Source organism: Nesoenas mayeri (assembly GCF_963082525.1).
Source record: "Nesoenas mayeri genome assembly, chromosome: 10".
In the NCBI taxonomy this organism is placed as follows: domain Eukaryota; kingdom Metazoa; phylum Chordata; class Aves; order Columbiformes; family Columbidae; genus Nesoenas; species Nesoenas mayeri.
The window spans coordinates 19894995-19911245 of record NC_137560.1 but is presented as its reverse complement, the minus strand read 5'-3'; the positions used below and the strand labels follow the sequence as shown (position 1 = coordinate 19911245).

The following is a 16251-nucleotide window of genomic DNA, read 5'->3' as shown; positions in this document are numbered from 1 at the left end:
TGATTCTTAGAAAAATAAACGTGCGCTGGGAGCCGCGGCGGGCGGGAGCGGGCACGTGTGCGCGCCGCCGGGACCGCGCTTCCGGGGTGGGGCTGGCCGCCGGCCGGAAGTTAAGCTAGAGCGTCGCCGGCGCGCCGCGGCAACGGGTGTGCGCTCTGCTTGTGCGGAGGGGAACTCTATGGTGGGGGGGAGCAGCGGGGCCGCGGTGCGGTGTGTGGGGGGTCACGGGGCCCAGGCTGGGGCTGTGGGGCAGGACGGGGCTGCCCCGCGGCAGCTCTGGGGGCCGAGGTGAGTTTTGGGGCTGGGGGGCAGGCGGTACCTGACTGCCCCGCCTCCGTGGGGCAGGGCGGGCACAGCCGGTCCCCGCCGCGCCCCCCATGAAGCTGCGGGACGTCCCGTCCGCCTGCCCGCGGCTGTGGCGCTCCCTGCCCGTCCCGCCGGCCGAGCTGCGCCTGGACCTGGTGCTGTCGTCGGGACAGACGTTCCGGTGAGACCCCGGGGGTCCCCGCCCCACCACGGCCGAGCCCGGCGGGGCCAGACCCGGTCCCGACGCTGCCGTGTGCGGCAGGTGGTGGGAGAGCAGCCCCGGGGCCTGGACGGGGGTGCTGGGGGGGCGCGTCTGGACGCTGCGGCAGGAGCGGGACCGGCTCTGGTACACGGTGTACGAGGAGGAGGAGGATGGGGACGCGTGTCCTGAGAAGGATGGAGATGCGTGTCCCACCGGGGCAGCGGAGCCGGGCAGTGCCGAGGCGGAGCAGATCCTGCGCGACTACTTCCAGCTGGACGTGGGGCTGCCGGCCCTGTACCGCGCCTGGGGGGCGGCCGACCCCCTCTTCCGAAAAGTGGCCAAGGACTTCCCAGGTGAGGTTGCCCCATGGGGAACGTCCGCGGCACCCGCCCGGCGTCCCCTCACCACGTCCCGCGGCAGGGGTGCGGGTGCTGCGGCAGGACCCTGTTGAGTGCCTCCTCTCCTTCATCTGCACCTCCAACAACCACATCTCCCGCATCACCGCCATGATTGAGCGTCTCTGCTGCGCCTTCGGCCGCCGCCTCTGCCACCTCAATGCCCGGCCTGTCCATGCCTTCCCGTCTCTGTCGGCGCTCACAGGTCCGCCATCGTCCCACCGTCACCGCCACGGCCTCGTCTGCGCCCACCCACATCCCCCCGCTGTCCCCGCAGGCGCTGACGCCGAGGCCCGTCTGCGGGCGCTGGGCTTCGGGTACCGGGCCAAATTCGTCAGCGGGAGCGCGCGGGCCATCGCCGAGGGGCTCGGAGCCGAGGGGCTGTGCCAGCTGCGCACCGTGCCTTACGCCGAGGCCAGGAGGGTGCTGTGCACCCTGCCCGGCGTGGGCACCAAGGTGGGTGCTGGGATGGGGGGCACGAGGAGCACGGACGGCGGCGGCAGCTGACGGCACTGCCCGGCCGCAGGTCGCTGACTGCGTGTGCCTGATGGCGCTGGACAAGGCGGAGGCCGTGCCGGTGGACACACACGTGTGGCGCATCGCGCGGCAGCGCTACGGCGCGGTGCTGGGCAGCCGGAGCCTGACCCCCCGCACCCACCAGGAGATTGGTGAGGGCCGGGCCCTGATGTGGGACCCCCAGGATGGGATGGTTTCCCTGGCGCTGGTGATGACCTTCTCTCTGCAGGTGACTTCTTCCGCGGGCTGTGGGGCCCCCGCGCTGGCTGGGCGCAGGCGGTGAGTGCCCCCTCCCGTGCCCCCTGGGCCCAGCCCGTGCCCCCACCCCAGCCGTGCCCACCCGCCACCTCTCCCCACGCCAGGTCCTGTTCTGCGCCGACCTCCGCAAGGGCCAGGAGCCGGGCAGCCGCAGCCGCGCCAGGGGGTGCCGAGGCCAGGACAGCCACGGGGACGGGGCCCCCTAGGTACACCCCAAGACGGACGGAACCCCTGGGTCGGTGGCTGGGGGAGAATCACTGTGACTGTTCCCAGCCTGGGGTGTCCGGGGGTCCCTGTCCCCTGCCCACTGTGTGCTTGGGAGCTGCCACCCTGGGCACTGGGGATGAGGGGGGTGAGGGCTGTCCCCCCACCCAGGGCAGGGCAGAGCTGAGCAGTGTTGGCCTCTTCTCTTTATTACAAGCAATAAAATAGAAACATCCATTTGGAAAATTCTCCTTGAACATGCTGGGGGGTGGGCAGTGCTGGGGCAGGTGTGGGGTGAAGGGAGGGGTGTGGGAGGGGGCCCAGGACACCGCCCTGAGCTGGGGGGGTCCTGGGGGCTGCCCCTGCCCCTATGCAGAGCTCAGCTGCGAGCCTGCAGTGGGGGCAGCCCCACAGGCGAGCAGGGCAGGGTGCCCCTACACTGGCCCCCCGGCTCCAGCACAGCAGGGCCCCCACCCCACGCTGTGCCCACAGGAGGGTTGGGACCCCTGGCCCCCCAGGCCGTGGCCCTACGGGACTGTGCTCAGTCCGGGGCGAGTCGCTGAGCTCTGCTCCTGGGCAGGTGCCCACAGTCTGACCCTGCGGGGCGCGGAAGGTGAGCGCCCGGCAGCAGCCCTGGGGGTGTGGGATGAGGACCGGGGGGTCAGGACTCACCGTTGCTGGTGCCCCCTCCCAGCCGCTCGCCGGGGCTGGTGGGAGTCGTCTGCCCGGGGCCCTCCTGGCTGGTTCCCAGCTGCAGCTTCCGCATGTGTCTCACCACCGCCGTGGCGTTGAAGGCTTGCTGCCGACCCCAGAGTGTGTGTCACCCGGCACAGGGTGCTCCCGGACCCCCCTGCAACACCCCTTGCACTTCCCCAACACCTCCTGCACCCCCTCGACACCCCTTCACCCCCTCGACACCCCTGCACCACCCAGCACCCCTGCATCTTCCCGGCACCCCACACTCACCTTCCACTTGCTCTTCGCAAAGTTTTTCTTGATCTGCTCACTCACAGACTGGTGGATGTTCTTGTCCAGGGCTGTGTCCCCAGCAATCCTGAGGTGGGAAGGGGGTCACTGGGGGCCCCCCGCCCCATGGCTGCTGTGGGGTGAGCTGGGGGGGTGCAAATGGTGGCAGGTCCCCCTTACCAGGGATGCTGCAGGGCTTGCTCGCAAGTGAAGCGCTTGCCGGGGTCTTTCTCCATCAGGTGCTGGATGAAGTCCTTGGCTGGGACGGGGCGTGGAGAAGCCGTGAGCACCTGCACTCGCTGCCCCAGTCCCGGTTACCGCGACACCGTGCCGGTGTCCCGGCCGTGGTGGCCCCAGCTCACCCGAGTCCGAGATGTCGTCCCAGTAGGGCGAGTCAAACTCGTACTCGGCCCGCAGGATCTGCTCGAAGAGCTTGGCGTCGTTCTCGTCATAGAAAGGGGGGTAACCGCAGAGCCTGGGGATGGTGGAGACAGGGACACTCGCCTCGGGTGACCCCAGGGGGCTGGTCCCCTGTGGAGGGGAGGCGGGTAGGCGGGGGGTACGTACAGGATGTAGGCGATGACCCCAATGGACCAGCAATCCACTGCTTTGCTGTAGGGCTTCTGCGCCAGCACCTCGGGGGCTGGGGGGACAATAAGGGTGAGGGGGGACCCCAACCCTGCACCCAGGGCATCAGCAGCCCGCAGCAGGTGCTCACCCACGTAGCCGGGGGTGCCGCAGGCCGTGGACATGACGCTGCCGCAGCCCTCGATCTTGGACAGCCCGAAGTCACTGATCATGATCTTGGAGTCCTCGTCCAGGCTGTAATAGAGCAGGTTCTCGGGCTGCGGGGAGGGGGGGGTCAGGGAGGGGTGACACCGGGGTCCCCTCCCAGGGACTCTGTGTGTGTGTGTCCCTGGCCACCGCTCACCTTCAGGTCACGGTGGACGATGCCCATGTCGTGCAGGTACTTGACGGCGTCGAGGATCTGTCGGATCAGGGCACTGGCGTCCCGCTCGGTGTAGAAGCCCTTCTCCACGATGCGGTCGAACAGCTCCCCCCCCGAGACCCTGCGGGACGCGCAGTACCAGTCAGCATGGCCCCCTGGACCCCCTCGGGCCCCCTGGACCCTCGACGTCACTCACAGCTGCATGATGAGGTAGAGGTGGGTGCTGCTCTCGTAGATGTCGTCCAAGGCCACAATGTTCGGGTGCTTGATCCTGTGGGGGGAGGCACAGGGGGGTGAGGGGGTTCCCGGCTGCCCCCCACCCCGGCCCCCACCGGACAGGGAGCAGCCAGGCTCGGCCCCACGGGGCGTCACGCGCTGCCAGCTATTTTGGGCACTGCCGATAATGCCCGGTGATGGGCACTGGCGGCGGGGAGCCGTGCCGGTTGCTTGTGCAGGGGGGCATGCAGAACGGGACCCCCCCATCCCCTTGTGCCAGGCCAGTCCCTACTTGTGGAGCACGGCGATCTCGTTCTCAATGCTGGTCTCCTTCCCCTCCAGCGCCTTCTTGGCGATGCACTTGATGGCCACCAGCTTCCGCGTCGCCTTCTCCTCCGCCAGGACCACCTCGGAGAAGGCCCCCCTGGGGAGGGCGAGGGGTGAGGGGGCAGGGGGTGCCACTGGCCGGAGCTGCTGCTGCCATGCCGTGATCACCATGGCAACGGGCAGAAAGTCCAGCTATTTATAGGAGGAAAGTCGAGCAGGAGCCGCCCGTAGGGACAGCCGGACGTGGCCGGGGAGGGGTGCCCAGCACCCCAGCATGGCTGCACCATCACCTTATGGGGCAGGGTAACCCCACGGCGCTGTCGGCAGCCGCGGCACAGCTGGGCGGGGATGAGCCACCCCATGTGAGTTTTGGCAACACCCAGAGTGAGCAGGGCCACCCTGCCTGGCTCCGCGGGGGCCACCCAAAGGCCAAGGTGGGAGCCATCGCTGGTGCCCAGGTGGGGCAGGTGGCGGGCAGCGTGCGCTCGCCCTAAGCCTTGCTGTAATTAACCCGCTAATCCAGCCTAAGAGCCTTACGGTGCTTGGGGCACCGGCAGACACCCCTCTGCCAGCCAGGGGACCACCGGTGGGCACCCTTGGGTGGGCTGGTGGCACAGGGGACCGGTGACACCGGCAGGAGGTGGCAGGCGGCACCGCAACCCCCTGCGTGTACCCTGTGACACCGTCCCTCATCTGCCAGCCCGGCGCTGGCCCCCGCCTTGGGCCAATATTGGAGCTGGCACGGTTCCACGCGGCGGGTTTGGCAAACCCGGGGTTGGGTGGTGATGGGTTGGGGGGGGCGCGGGGTGCGCAGCCGGATCCAGCACCACGAGTGGGTTATCACGGGTGTCCCCCTGCCCGTGCGACTCACGTGCCCAAGACCTCTCGGAAGTTGTAGATGCGCTGAATGTCCTCGGTCCTCTTCTTCCAGCTGGGCCCATCCTGCCCCAGCGGCATGGTGCCCCGTGGGGGGGGTGGGTGGGCGGAGAGGGGGGGGCACCCACTCCCACCTGTGACATGAGTGGGGGAACAAGGTGTCAGTGTGGTGGGGGGGGAGAGGGCTGGAACGTGGCCGTGGGGCTGACAGGGTGCCAAGGGGATGTGGTTGATGGTTGTCATCATGAGGATTCCCCTCCCACCCCACGGGAGTTTTGGCGTGGGGTGCGGGGGGGGGACAAACGCTGGGCCCCTCCCGTTGCCCGCCCGCCCCGCGCCCGCCGTACGGCGGGCGCGGGGCGGGCGGGCAACGGGAGGGGCCCACGCGTGGGTGCGTGGGACTCTCGGGTGGGCACGCCGCCCCCGCCCCGCCCCGCCCTTACCGAGGGAGCAGCGGAGCGGCGGCGACTCCTCCCGGCGCGGCGGCGCCGCCGGACAGCGCTGACGTCACGGGGAGGGGCGTGGCCGCGCCCCACCGGGACCAATAGGGAGGGCGGTGGGCGGTGCCGGGCGCGGAGTTGGCGCGGGCGGGGGAGGCGGGAAAACACGCGTGGCCACGCAGGGGGGACGACAAGTGGGTCTGTGAGCGGGTGTCTTGAGAGCGCAGCTGGAATGTTGTATCCAGTTCTGGGCCCCTCAGTTCCAGAAGGGCAGGGAACTGCTGGGGAGTCCAGCGCAGGGCAACAGAGACGATCAAGGGAGTGGAAAATCTCCCGTGTTTTTAAAGGCTAAGGGAGCTGGGGCTCTTTAGCTTGGAGGAGACTGAGGAGTGACCTCATTAATGTTTATCAATATGGAAAGGGTGAGTGTCAGGAGGATGGAGCCAGGCTCTTCTCGGTGACAACCAATGACAGGACAAGGGGCAATGGGTACAAACTGGAACACAGGAGGTTCCACTTAAATATGAGAAGAAACTTCTTCATGGTGAGGGTGATGGAACCTGGAACAGGCTGCCCAGGGGGGTTGTGGAGTCTCCTTCTCTGCAGACATTCAAACCCACCTGGACACCTTCCTGTGTAACCTCATCTGGGTGTTCCTGCTCCATGGGGGGATTGCACTGGATGAGCTTTCCAGGTCCCTTCCAACCCCTGACATTCTGTGATTTTGTGACGTGTGGGGGACACGTGTGGGGCACCCCCACAGTGGGCTGCAGGACAGCACCAGGCCTCCCCACCCAAAGGACCCCCCCAGCTCCCCCCACCCCAGACTGAGCCCAGCACCAACAGGACCCCATACACACCCACCCACCCCCCGGTGTCCCCAAAGGCCACCACACCACCACCTGCACCGGACTGCCTTTATTGACCACACACGTGGCAGCAGAACACACCGGTACATGGAGAGTCTGGCGCTCCCGCCCCGTGCTGTGCCCCCCTCCAACCTCCTTCCCCTCCCCGCACCCCCAACCCACCTGTGGGGGCTGGGATTCCCCCCTGGGGCTGTGGGGAGGGACAAGGGCCCATGGGACCCACGCCGCAGCAGCTGCCAAATCCAGCCCCCGCAGTGGTGGCCTGATGTCACCCTCCCAAAATAACAGGGGGCATGCGGGAGCAGAAGCCGCCGGCTGGGGGAGGCTGGCCCCAGGAGGGACTCCCACAGCCCCACAGGGTCCCCAGCCTGGCTTGGTGACAGCTCCCTGCAGGCAGGGGACAGCGAGGGGACAGCAGCTGGGACCTGTCACCCAGGCAGGGAGGCTGAGCAGGCCCAGGGTGTGTGGGGGTGCCGCACAGCCTTGTCCCATGCAGGCAGGGCACAGGCACAGTGCAAGCATGCCAGCGCCCCGTGGGTGACAGTGGCATGGCCACCACCCCTAGCTGCCAGGGTCCATGATGTGTGAGGGTCTGCGGCCCCTGCTACCCATCCAGCAGCTTGAGGATGCTCTCCCGCTCCTTCAGGGTCTTCCAGGCCTGGTCCTTCTCCTTCTTGGTGGGCGTGCGCTTCTTCTGCCGGGCAGCCATGATCTTGCGGAAGGCGTCCATCACCTCGTTGTCGGCCATGCGGACGCGCTGCCGCAGCTCCTGCCGGTGCAGCTCCTCCTTGGCCAGTCTGGCACGGAGCACAGGGGTGTCAGTCCCTGCCGGGCAGCCCCCCGCCCGCACCCGTCCCTGCCTGTGCTCACCGCAGCAGCTCGTGCTTCTTGGCGCGGTTGTGCGCGCTGAGGGCCTTCAGCTCCGCCTGCCTCTTGCGCAGCTCGGCCAGCACCTCATCCTCCGAGTCCTCAGCAGGCCGGTCCTCCGACTCCAGCAACCCTTGGGCCACCAGCTCCTCCTTGATCCGCCCCTCCAGGGACTTGGTGTGGGGGACGCTGCCGGGGTGGAGAGCGGCTGCTGCCCACTGTACGCCCCTTTCTCCCCGCGACTCCACACGTTCGGTGTCCCTGCGGGCAGCACCAAGCTCTGGGGTTCACCCCAGCTGCTCACCTGAAGGGTTTGTTCTGGCTGCGGGGAGACGTGCCAGCACCATCGGCTCCCGAGTCCTTGCCCGCGATTTCAGGGATGGGGGAGTCCTCGACAGGGGAGATGATGTTCTCCTAGTGATCAGAGTGCGAGGGCAAGGTCACAGCACTGGGCCATGGTGGCACAGCCCCACGGCGTGGCCGCACAGCACAGCCCCACGGAGCTGCCTCACCTCCACGAGCGCCTGCAGCAGACGCTGCGTCAGGGGCCCAAAGGGACACCCGTCCTCTGGCTGCTCGTGCTGAGCCTCCGACTTCTTCAACAGAGCATCGACATCTGGGAGGAAGCGAGAAGGGGAAAGAAACAACCTCAAACACAGAGGTGAGCAGCGGAGCAGGGCAGCCTCTGCCTTGGGGGTGTGGGGTGAGGGGCAGGGGCTCACACCCCCCCCAGGGCCTTTGGTGTAAAAGGGGCAGAGGCAGGTGGGGACAGAGGCACCTTTGGTGTCCAGTTCGGTCAGCGGCCCCAGGACACCTTTCTTCTTGTCAGCAGCAGCTGCTGCCCGGGCTCCGTCCTTCTGCTCCTCCAGCAGGTCCTCTTGGGCCCAGCGCTGGGAGTAATGCTTCCCCAGGGGAGGGATCTGCAGGAGCAGGGCTTGGCACAGCTCCCGGAGCCTCCCACCTCACCTTCCACCTCCCCCCGGCACCACCCCCCAGCAGGAACACTCGCTGTGGGGCGCAGCAGGGGACAGGGGCAGAGGGCAGGGGATGAGGTGAGGGAGGAATGGGGTGGGCTCAGGAGTTTTTCACCTTGTAATGCTCAGCCTCATCCTCTGGCGGCTTGAGCAGCTCCTCCAGGACTCGGACCTCCTCGTTGGTGAGATCAGCACAGTACGGCTCCACCGATGCCCAGAACCTGTGGGGATGGAGTGGATGAACTGTGAGGGGGAGCTGCAGGGGACCCCACAGGAGATGACACGTGCCCCTCATCCCCCCAGGACAACTCTTCCCTTGGGCTGGAGCAGCCTTTGCACCAAGTGCTGCCAGGAAGGAGATGGATGATCCCAACAGCCCCCAACACCCCCGCACCTGTTCGGAGCGTCGTTTTTGGGGATGCGTGGCACATCAATGGGATCATCCTGAAACTCATATTCCTGGATCTTGGGCTGCAGGTTCTTGGACTTGGGCCGGCCAGGGCCAGGCCCGGTCCCGTGTCCCCCTTTTCCCTCCAGCTTCTGCTTCTTGGGTTTCCCGTGTTTGACGGAGGCGCCCACATCGTGGTCCTTGCTCAGCTTCAGGAACCGCCGGTCACCCTTCTTGTCCTGCCAGTCTGTCAGGATCTGAAAGAGAGCGATGCTCCGTTGGGTCCCGCATCCAGCGCTGGGCAGGGACGGCGCAGAACGGGGGAAACCACCCTACGGCTGCGGTCCCAGCACCTGCGTCTCGGCCTCCAGGACGCGGAGGCGGCGGCTGGCGGATGAGAGCAGCGTCTCCAGCTCCAGCTGCAGCGTGTCCAGCTCCTCGATGCCGATCCCGTCGTCCTCGGAGCGGGCCAGCACGGCCGTGTACCGCGGGCACACCTTCGCGTGGTCCACCGACTTGAAGTCGTGGAACTGCAGCGGGCAGTCCTTCAGCTCGCTCATGGTGGCAGGACCGGCTACCGCGGGCACCGGGGGGTCTGTGGGGAACCGGGGGAGTATGGGGGAACCGGGGGGATGCGCGGGAACTGGGGAAGCTGGAAGGGAACGGAGCTGCGGAGAGTCGGGGGGCAGCGGAGTCCTGAGGGGAACGGGGGGATCACCGGGAGCTGAGGGGAACCGGGGAGGGGATCACCGGGGAGTGCAGAGGAACCGCGGGGGGATCACCGGGAGCTGAGGGGAACCGGGGAGGGGATCACCGGGGAGTGCGGAGGAACAGCGGAGGGATCACCGGGAGCTGCGGGGACAAGGCGCGGGCCGCCGAGGGCCAGCGGGCGGCTCTGCGCCGGGCCGCGGGAAGCCCGGGGCCGCGGGCGGGGCCGCCGCGGGGCGGGTCGGGCCTAGGCCGCTCGCCCCTTCCGGCCCCGTGGGCGGTGGGCTCTGCGCTCCGCCCCGCGCTCTCCCATTGGCTCAGCTGCGCCCAACTCCCGCCGCTCATTGGTTCGACCCGCTCTCCATCTTCCTTCCCTAATATGGAAGCGCTGACGGGAGCGTACCAAGTGCGGCGAGGCGCGGGGGGGATTGTGCGGAATTCCGCTGCCGCGGGCCGCCGCCACCGTGACCGCTCTCCAGCGCTGTTGCGTCCCCGCTCGGTGCAGCGGTGAGCCCACTCCGCCGCCGTTCGTGTCCTGAACGCGTGGCAGGAGCCTCCCGCCGCCCCCCTCTCACCACAGTGGGAGTTCCCGCGCATCCCGGAAGAGGGAACCGGCTACTTCCGCCTGCCGGGACCGGACCGCAGCCGCCACCATGGTAGGGCGGGGGGCGCCGGTTCGGGCTGAGGGGCTGAGGGGATGGAGGGACCGGCAGAGGCGGGGATGGAGGGGTCGTGGGCGGCGGGGTGAGCGGTGTCGGGGGGCTGCGGGCCGGGGGGCAGGCGGCGGGGCGGGAGGACTGACGCCGCCGCTGTGTCCCCGCAGACAGCCACGCTGCGCCCGTACCTGAACGCGGTGCGCGCCACGCTGCAGGCCGCGCTGTGCCTGGAGAACTTCTCCTCGCAGGTGGTGGAGCGGCACAACAAGCCCGAGGTGGAAGTCAGGTACGGGGGCGGCGGGGGGAGCAGCCGGGAGTGGAGCGCCCGGTAGAGCGCTGGCGGAGGGGGCCGTGCAGCCCGGGTGCAGCCGGGAAGGTCTCCACACCCACCGGCTGCCGCCCCGTGGTCACAGCGCTGGTGCCAGCAGGGAGCTGCGGGGCTCTGCCTTCAGGAGGCAGAAAGCATCACGTAGCAGCGCGAAGCAAAAATGTCCCTGTCTCTGCGATTCCCATGGCTCTGCACTTGTGTGTTCCCCATTTCTGACTGGTAAATGCTTCCTTCTGAGTCAGTCCTGCCCTTCTTCTGGTTGCAGGAGCAGCAAAGAGCTGCTGTTGCAGCCAGTGATCATCAGCAGGAACGAGAAGGAGAAGGTCCTCATCGAGGGCTCCATTAACTCTGTGCGCGTCAGCATTGCAGTGAAACAGGTGAGGTGGGGGCTGTGGGCAGGGGGCTGGCAGCTCGCGCCTGGCGTGGGGGACGCCTCACTTCCCTTTCCTCTCCCCAGGCTGATGAGATTGAGAAGATCTTGTGCCACAAATTCATGCGCTTCATGATGATGAGGGCTGAGAATTTTTTCATCCTGCGCAGGAAGCCCGTGGAGGTGAGGTGACAGGGAGGGGCCGGAGCAGCTCCTGGCACTGGTGGAGTCTCCAGTGTGGAAGTGGAATGTGAGGTTGTGTGGTCAGTGGCCTGGGTGCTCATCCCCAGGGTGCTTCTCTCTTCCCCAGGGCTACGATATCAGCTTCTTGATCACAAACTTCCACACGGAGCAGATGTACAAACACAAGCTGGTGGACTTTGTCATCCACTTCATGGAGGAGATTGACAAGGAGATCAGCGAGATGAAGCTGTCTGTTAACGCCAGGGCCCGCATTGTGGCAGAGGAGTTCCTCAAGAATGTGAGGCTCTGAACTGGGAGCAGGATGTGGTGCTCAAAGCCAGCGTGGCCCTTGTGCCCAGAGCCCATCTGTGGGGATGGTGGTGGCGTTCTGCCCAAGGAAGCTCTTGGAGATGGCAGGGAGGTTACCCAGAGGTGCTTGTACTCTCAAAGTGCCAGCTCTGGGACCCCCAGACCGTGCTTGAGGGTGGGCAGCAGCCATGGGGGACGTGGCCCTTTCAGTGACTGCTGCAATGGGTTTTGCGGTGCCCGTTGAGGCAGAGGGAGAAGCTGAGTCTGGGTCTCTGTGCGTGGCAGCTGCACTCGGCCTCCCTCCCTGGGGCCAGGAAGGGTGGGCAAGGGCCAGAGGAGCGCCCCGGGACAGGGACTGACAGCCATGTGTCTTCTCCTCTTGCCTTCCAGTTTTAGGCGGTGGCGCAGGACCCCGTGGCTCCCCGACGCTTGTGCCCGCCAGGCACCGTGCCTGCGCCCGCTCCTGCTGCTCCGCGGACGGCTGGGCCGGCGGCCGCGCTGGGAGCAGCCCCTGCTTGCGGCAGAGCCGCCCTGGTCGCTGCCGCTGTCTCGTCTCGTTTTTTAAACGGTCTCGTTTGCTGTAACCGCCGCCTCCGTCTGCTCTGTCCGTCCTGCGGCACCGGGAGGGGGGCGGGGCCTGGCGGGAAGGGGGCGGGGCTTGGAGGGAAGGGGCGGGACCGGGAGGGGCGTCATGGCAACGGCAAACAGCGGGGGCGGCTCCGAGAGTGCGGGCAGGACTTGGGATGCGAAGTGAGGGATTTGGGCGGGTGGAGGGTTTGAAGAGGAGCTGGGGGGACACCAAGGGGCTGGGGAAGTCTGGGTATGGGGTATGGAAGGATTTGGGGGCTGGGGTGGCTGGTGCAGGGGGGGCTGTAGACTGGGAGGTGCAGGCACAGGGGACTGCACACCTGGCGCTGAGGGGTTGGGGTCTGTCCCCGCTTTGGGGTGGTGTAGCCAGTGCAGTGGCCAGGCCCGAGGGTCTGCCATCACAGCGCTGCTGGGGCTGGGGGGCTGCACTCTGCACTGGACCCCCCACCGCAGGGACAGGGGACCCACTTGGCACCTGGGGGAGGCAGAGCCACCTGCAGCTCCCCATGCCCTCAGGCTGCTGTGGGATGGTGCCACAGGGAGAGCAGCACTGTGGGTATGTAGCGTGGGGGCTGCTGCTGGAGCAAATGTCCCAGCGGTCCCCTGGCCTGAGGGTGGGGACAACAGCACAGTGGGGGAGTGGGGCATCCTGGGGGGTACCAGCATGAGGTTTGGCATACCGGTAGATGCTGCAGTTGGGACCCCCACCTTGCTCGGGCAGGGGCAGGCAGGTACGTGCCATCCCCCCCACGGGGCTGAGGATATGGGGTCAGCTGCCCGTGTCCTCGCAGGGCAGGCAGCACCTGCCACCGCCAGCCACCGCGGCTGCCACCACCCCTCGCTTGACCTTGTGCAGTTCAAGAGAGCCAGGCTGCGCGTGGAGAGAGCCATCAAGGTGAGGGGCCTGATGGCAGCCCCCGCTATGCACCTGCATTTATTGCATTGATGGCTCAGGGTGACAGCTGAGCCAGAGGGACACCGGGGCAGGCTGAGCTCTTGTGTCCCTCCCCAGGAAAAGAAGATCTTCACGGTGCTGGGCCCCTACCCTGTCATCCGCAGCCAGCTGCGGGCCCGCGGCTGGGTGGAGAGGAAGCCCCCGAGCAGGGGCAGCCGGCCGGAGCAGCAGCGCGGCAGGCGGGAAAAGCGGCTGCAGGAGGAGGGGAGAGATGATGCTGATACGGCTGATCGGGGGGACACAGTGCAGGGCCCACGGCTGGGGTCAGCATCCTGTGGGGCATGGCCTTCCCTGGGGACCCTAGAGCCCCTGCATTCCCCATGGCCACCTGAGGAGGAGGAGGAGGAGGAAGAGCAGCAGGATGAGGACCCCGATGACATCCACAAGCTCATGGTTAGCTGGGGGGGCCAGGGCTGAGCTCTGCTGTGGCACCTGGGACCCCCAGGTGCAGCACACAGCCTGGGGCAGGGGGTGAGGGTGGGACGGAGGGGTCCATGCCTCACTCCAGCCCCCGCCCTGTCGCAGTCCTGCCTGCTGCGGGACCAGATGCCGTACTTCATCTGGACCACCCGCTGCAGCGCTGTCAACCACCGGCTGCTGCAGCACGACCAGATGGTGAACCACTACAGCGGGGTGGCCTCCTTCACCACAAAGGTGGGAGCCTGGAGACCCGGGCGGGTGAAAGACGGGGCTGGGGGTGAGGTCCAGCAGGGGCTGCCACCCTTCTCTAAACAGGAGGGGCTGTGTGTCAACCTGCGAAACCTGACCTGGTTCTATGAAGCTGACCCTGACACGTTCTTCCCGCGGTGCTACCGGCTGGGGGCTGTGGACGAGCGGGAAGCCTTCATCCGTGAGTGTGGGGTGGCATGAGTCCCCGGGGCTGCTGCCCTCCTGCCCTCCACCATGCTCCCAGTGCCCTCCGTGTCCTGCGTGGGATGGGCAGGGACGATGCGCCCCCCTTGCAGAGGATTTCCGCCTGACGGCAGCTCGCAGTCTGCTCAAAGTGGCCCTGGAGAGGGCTGGGGACACATCGGTGGGGACAGAGCAGCGCCCAAAATCTGGGGAGGGGCCAGGTGAGCATGTGGAGCTGGGACAGGGAGATTGGAGTCACGGACATGTCTGGGGCCTGTGGCTTGGGACTGCCCCCCCCCTCCCCTCCCCATGTGCCCAAAGCCACCCGTCCCATGGGCAGGTTCTGTGTGTGGCCCCAAAGGTGGCAGAGCAGGTCCCCAGGAGCCACATCTCCCACCATGTGCCATCTACAGCGGAGTCCCCCTGGCCCTCCCAGCTGGTGGAGGAGGCTCTGCAGGTCTGCAGGCAGCACCTGGACAGTATGGGGCACCAGGACATTGACAGGGACGCCCCGTCCCCCTGCACGACGGCCATCGACTGGGACCACTTCCTGCAGGACTACTACCGTGTGGTACAGTGAGTGCCGAGTGGGATGGGGGGACACAGCAGAGGGACTGGAGCTGAGCCCCCCACGTCCCCCCACAGCGAGGGGGCCGGGCTGGCGCTGAGTGCGGCGCAGCAGGATCAGTGCCAAGCGCTGCTGCAGCTCCTGGCCGGGCACCTGCCCCAGCTCGCCATGGAGGGCAACCGCAACGTCTGGATCCTCAAGCCTGGTGCCAAATCCCGCGGCAGGGGTAAGGCTGGGGGAAGGGGGGGACGTGGCCTCCCCGCCAAGGAGGGGCTCCCAGTGTCACCACGTCCCCCAGGTATCGTCTGTGTGGTGCGGCTGGAGCAGGTGCTGCGGCTGGCGGGGGGCTGCACGTCGTTCTCGGCGCGGGAGGGCGAGTGGGTGGTGCAGAAGTACGTGGAGCGGCTGCTGCTCATCTTCGGCACCAAATTCGACATCCGGCAATGGTTCCTGGTGACAGACTGGAACCCGCTGACTGTCTGGTTCTACCGAGAGAGCTACGTGCGCTTCTGCTCCCAGCCCTTCTCCCTCAGCCGCCTGGACCCGTGAGTGCCCCACACCCCTGCCCCCCACACCCTGCCGCCCCTGCACCCCACACCCTGCCGCCCCTGCCCCCCGCACCCTGCCGCCCCTGCCCCCCGCACCCTGCCGCCCCTGCCCCCCGCACCCTGCCGCCCCTGCCCCCCGCACCCTGCCGCCCCGCTAACCCGGCTCTGCTCTCCTGCTCCAGTGCCCGGCACCTCTGCAATGTCTCCATCCAGAAGCACTGCAGGCCGGCGCAGGGCCGGCACCCCCGGCTGCCCCCCGACCAGATCTGGTCCTGCAGGCAGCTCCAGGCGTACCTGGCGCAGGCAGGGCGGGCAGGGGCCTGGCAGCAGGTGATGGTGCCCGGCATGAAGGCGGCGGTGGTGGCCGCCCTGCGCAGTGCCCAGGACCTGGTGGGGTCCCGCAAGGGCAGTTTCGAGCTCTTTGGAGCCGACTTTGTCTTTGGGGAGGATTGCCAGCCCTGGCTGCTGGAGATCAATGCCAGCCCCACCATGGCCCCCTCCTCGGCGGTGACCAGCCGGCTGTGTGCCAGAGTCCAGCGGGACACACTGCGTGTGGTGATCGACCACAGGGACAACCCTGCCTGCCCCACCGGTGCCTTCGAGCTCATCTACAAGGAGGTGGGCTGGGGGGGGGTTGTGGGGCAGAGACCCTCTGGGGAACCCGAGCCCCCACTCCCCCCATGTCCCCTTGCAGGCAGCGGTGCCCGTTCCCATGCACAGTGGGCTGAAGCTGATGGTGGAAGGCTGCTCCGTGAGGAAGCCCCATATGGCACAGCACCGAACCCAGGGCAAAGCCCCCACCACTGCAAACGGTGCCCCCCAGCCCCCTGTGCCCCCCAGCTCCTGGGGCAGAGCCAAACAGGTCCCCCAGCCGGGAGCAAGGCGGGGGGAGCCTGCTCCTCTGGGGCGATGGAGCTGCCACTGCCCCCCCGGCTCTGCTCCCCCAGCACCCCCACAGCCCCCCATCCCACCACCCCCAGGGTGCTGTGCCAGGAGCCAGGGGCCACCGCAGCTCAGCCGCCTGCTCGGGCAGCCCCAGACGGCTCTGCCCCAGCTCCGTGTCCGTCCCCGGGCCAGGGTGCCTGTCCCACCGCCCCGGGGACCTCCTGGCAGCCTGCAGCCCCTGGGGACCCGCAGGCCAGCCCCCCTCCGCCCCTCCTGCCTGGGCACTGCACTTGCCAGGGCTGGCACCCGACGCCTGGACCCCGTGGTCCTGCCCGTGGTCCCTAAGCCCCATTGCAGGACAAAGACACGAAGTGGCTCCCAGAGGGACACAGAAGAGCTGTGACACTGAAGGACACCCAGATGGGGACATCACCCTGCTGGGGTGACATGGTGGCACCTGACTCCCCCCTCCCCCCCGCCCCGACTGGACCCCACAGGGGCATATAGCACTGTGGGGGCTGCAAAAACACGTCTGTGACAGGGAGCCT

The 16251-nt window shown here is 67.8% G+C and overlaps 5 protein-coding genes across 9 annotated transcripts; 3 read left to right on the top strand and 2 right to left on the bottom strand.

The window, feature by feature from the left end:
• Positions 1–254: 254 nt before the first annotated feature.
• On the top strand, positions 255–3224 carry OGG1 (8-oxoguanine DNA glycosylase). Of its 4 annotated transcripts, none has more exons than XM_080350295.1 (6): positions 255–487; positions 569–861; positions 929–1359; positions 1430–1571; positions 1782–1883; positions 3087–3224. In XM_080350295.1, the coding sequence occupies exons 1-6, from the start codon at positions 378–380 to the stop codon at positions 3095–3097; spliced, it is 1089 nt and encodes a 362-aa protein (XP_080206421.1). In that variant the 5' UTR covers positions 255–377; the 3' UTR covers positions 3098–3224. The 4 variants fall into 4 exon arrangements, with proteins under 4 accessions (XP_080206421.1, XP_080206419.1, XP_080206420.1 ...); XM_080350293.1 differs by having other exon boundaries at positions 1430–1648; positions 3087–3141; XM_080350294.1 differs by lacking the exon at positions 3087–3224 and adding an exon at positions 1649–1698 and having other exon boundaries at positions 1782–1993.
• Positions 2376–4338, bottom strand: CAMK1 (calcium/calmodulin dependent protein kinase I). Its single transcript, XM_080350311.1, has 10 exons — positions 4305–4338; positions 3993–4067; positions 3779–3917; positions 3566–3692; positions 3415–3490; positions 3210–3322; positions 3028–3106; positions 2848–2935; positions 2554–2680; positions 2376–2478 (listed from the first exon to the last, which is right to left on the bottom strand). The coding sequence occupies exons 2-10, from the start codon at positions 3998–4000 to the stop codon at positions 2423–2425; spliced, it is 813 nt and encodes a 270-aa protein (XP_080206437.1). The 5' UTR covers positions 4001–4067; positions 4305–4338; the 3' UTR covers positions 2376–2422.
• Positions 4339–6701: 2363 nt separating this feature from the next.
• TADA3 (transcriptional adaptor 3) lies at positions 6702–9726 on the bottom strand. Of its 2 annotated transcripts, none has more exons than XM_080350299.1 (8): positions 9107–9726; positions 8760–9010; positions 8481–8586; positions 8170–8335; positions 7904–8007; positions 7696–7805; positions 7395–7580; positions 6702–7321 (listed from the first exon to the last, which is right to left on the bottom strand). In XM_080350299.1, exons 1-8 carry the CDS (start codon positions 9311–9313, stop codon positions 7129–7131), a joined length of 1323 nt encoding a protein of 440 aa, XP_080206425.1. In that variant the 5' UTR covers positions 9314–9726; the 3' UTR covers positions 6702–7128. The 2 variants fall into 2 exon arrangements, with proteins under 2 accessions (XP_080206425.1, XP_080206426.1); XM_080350300.1 differs by having other exon boundaries at positions 8170–8311; positions 9107–9724.
• Positions 9727–9879: 153 nt separating this feature from the next.
• On the top strand, positions 9880–11891 carry ARPC4 (actin related protein 2/3 complex subunit 4). The gene is made up of 6 exons (XM_080350316.1): positions 9880–10117; positions 10285–10403; positions 10711–10822; positions 10903–10998; positions 11126–11296; positions 11698–11891. Exons 1-6 carry the CDS (start codon positions 10115–10117, stop codon positions 11701–11703), a joined length of 507 nt encoding a protein of 168 aa, XP_080206442.1. The 5' UTR covers positions 9880–10114; the 3' UTR covers positions 11704–11891.
• A 668-nt stretch (positions 11892–12559) lies between these two features.
• LOC308043864 (tubulin tyrosine ligase 3-like) lies at positions 12560–16149 on the top strand (the record flags this gene model as incomplete). Its single annotated transcript, XM_080350184.1, is given in 12 exon segments — positions 12560–12626; positions 12687–12790; positions 12908–13243; positions 13376–13504; positions 13586–13700; positions 13816–13923; positions 14116–14278; positions 14348–14496; positions 14569–14815; positions 15001–15436; positions 15513–15950; positions 15952–16149. Coding segments are annotated over 12 exon segments (2490 nt in total).
• Between the last annotated feature and the right edge of the window lie 102 nt (positions 16150–16251).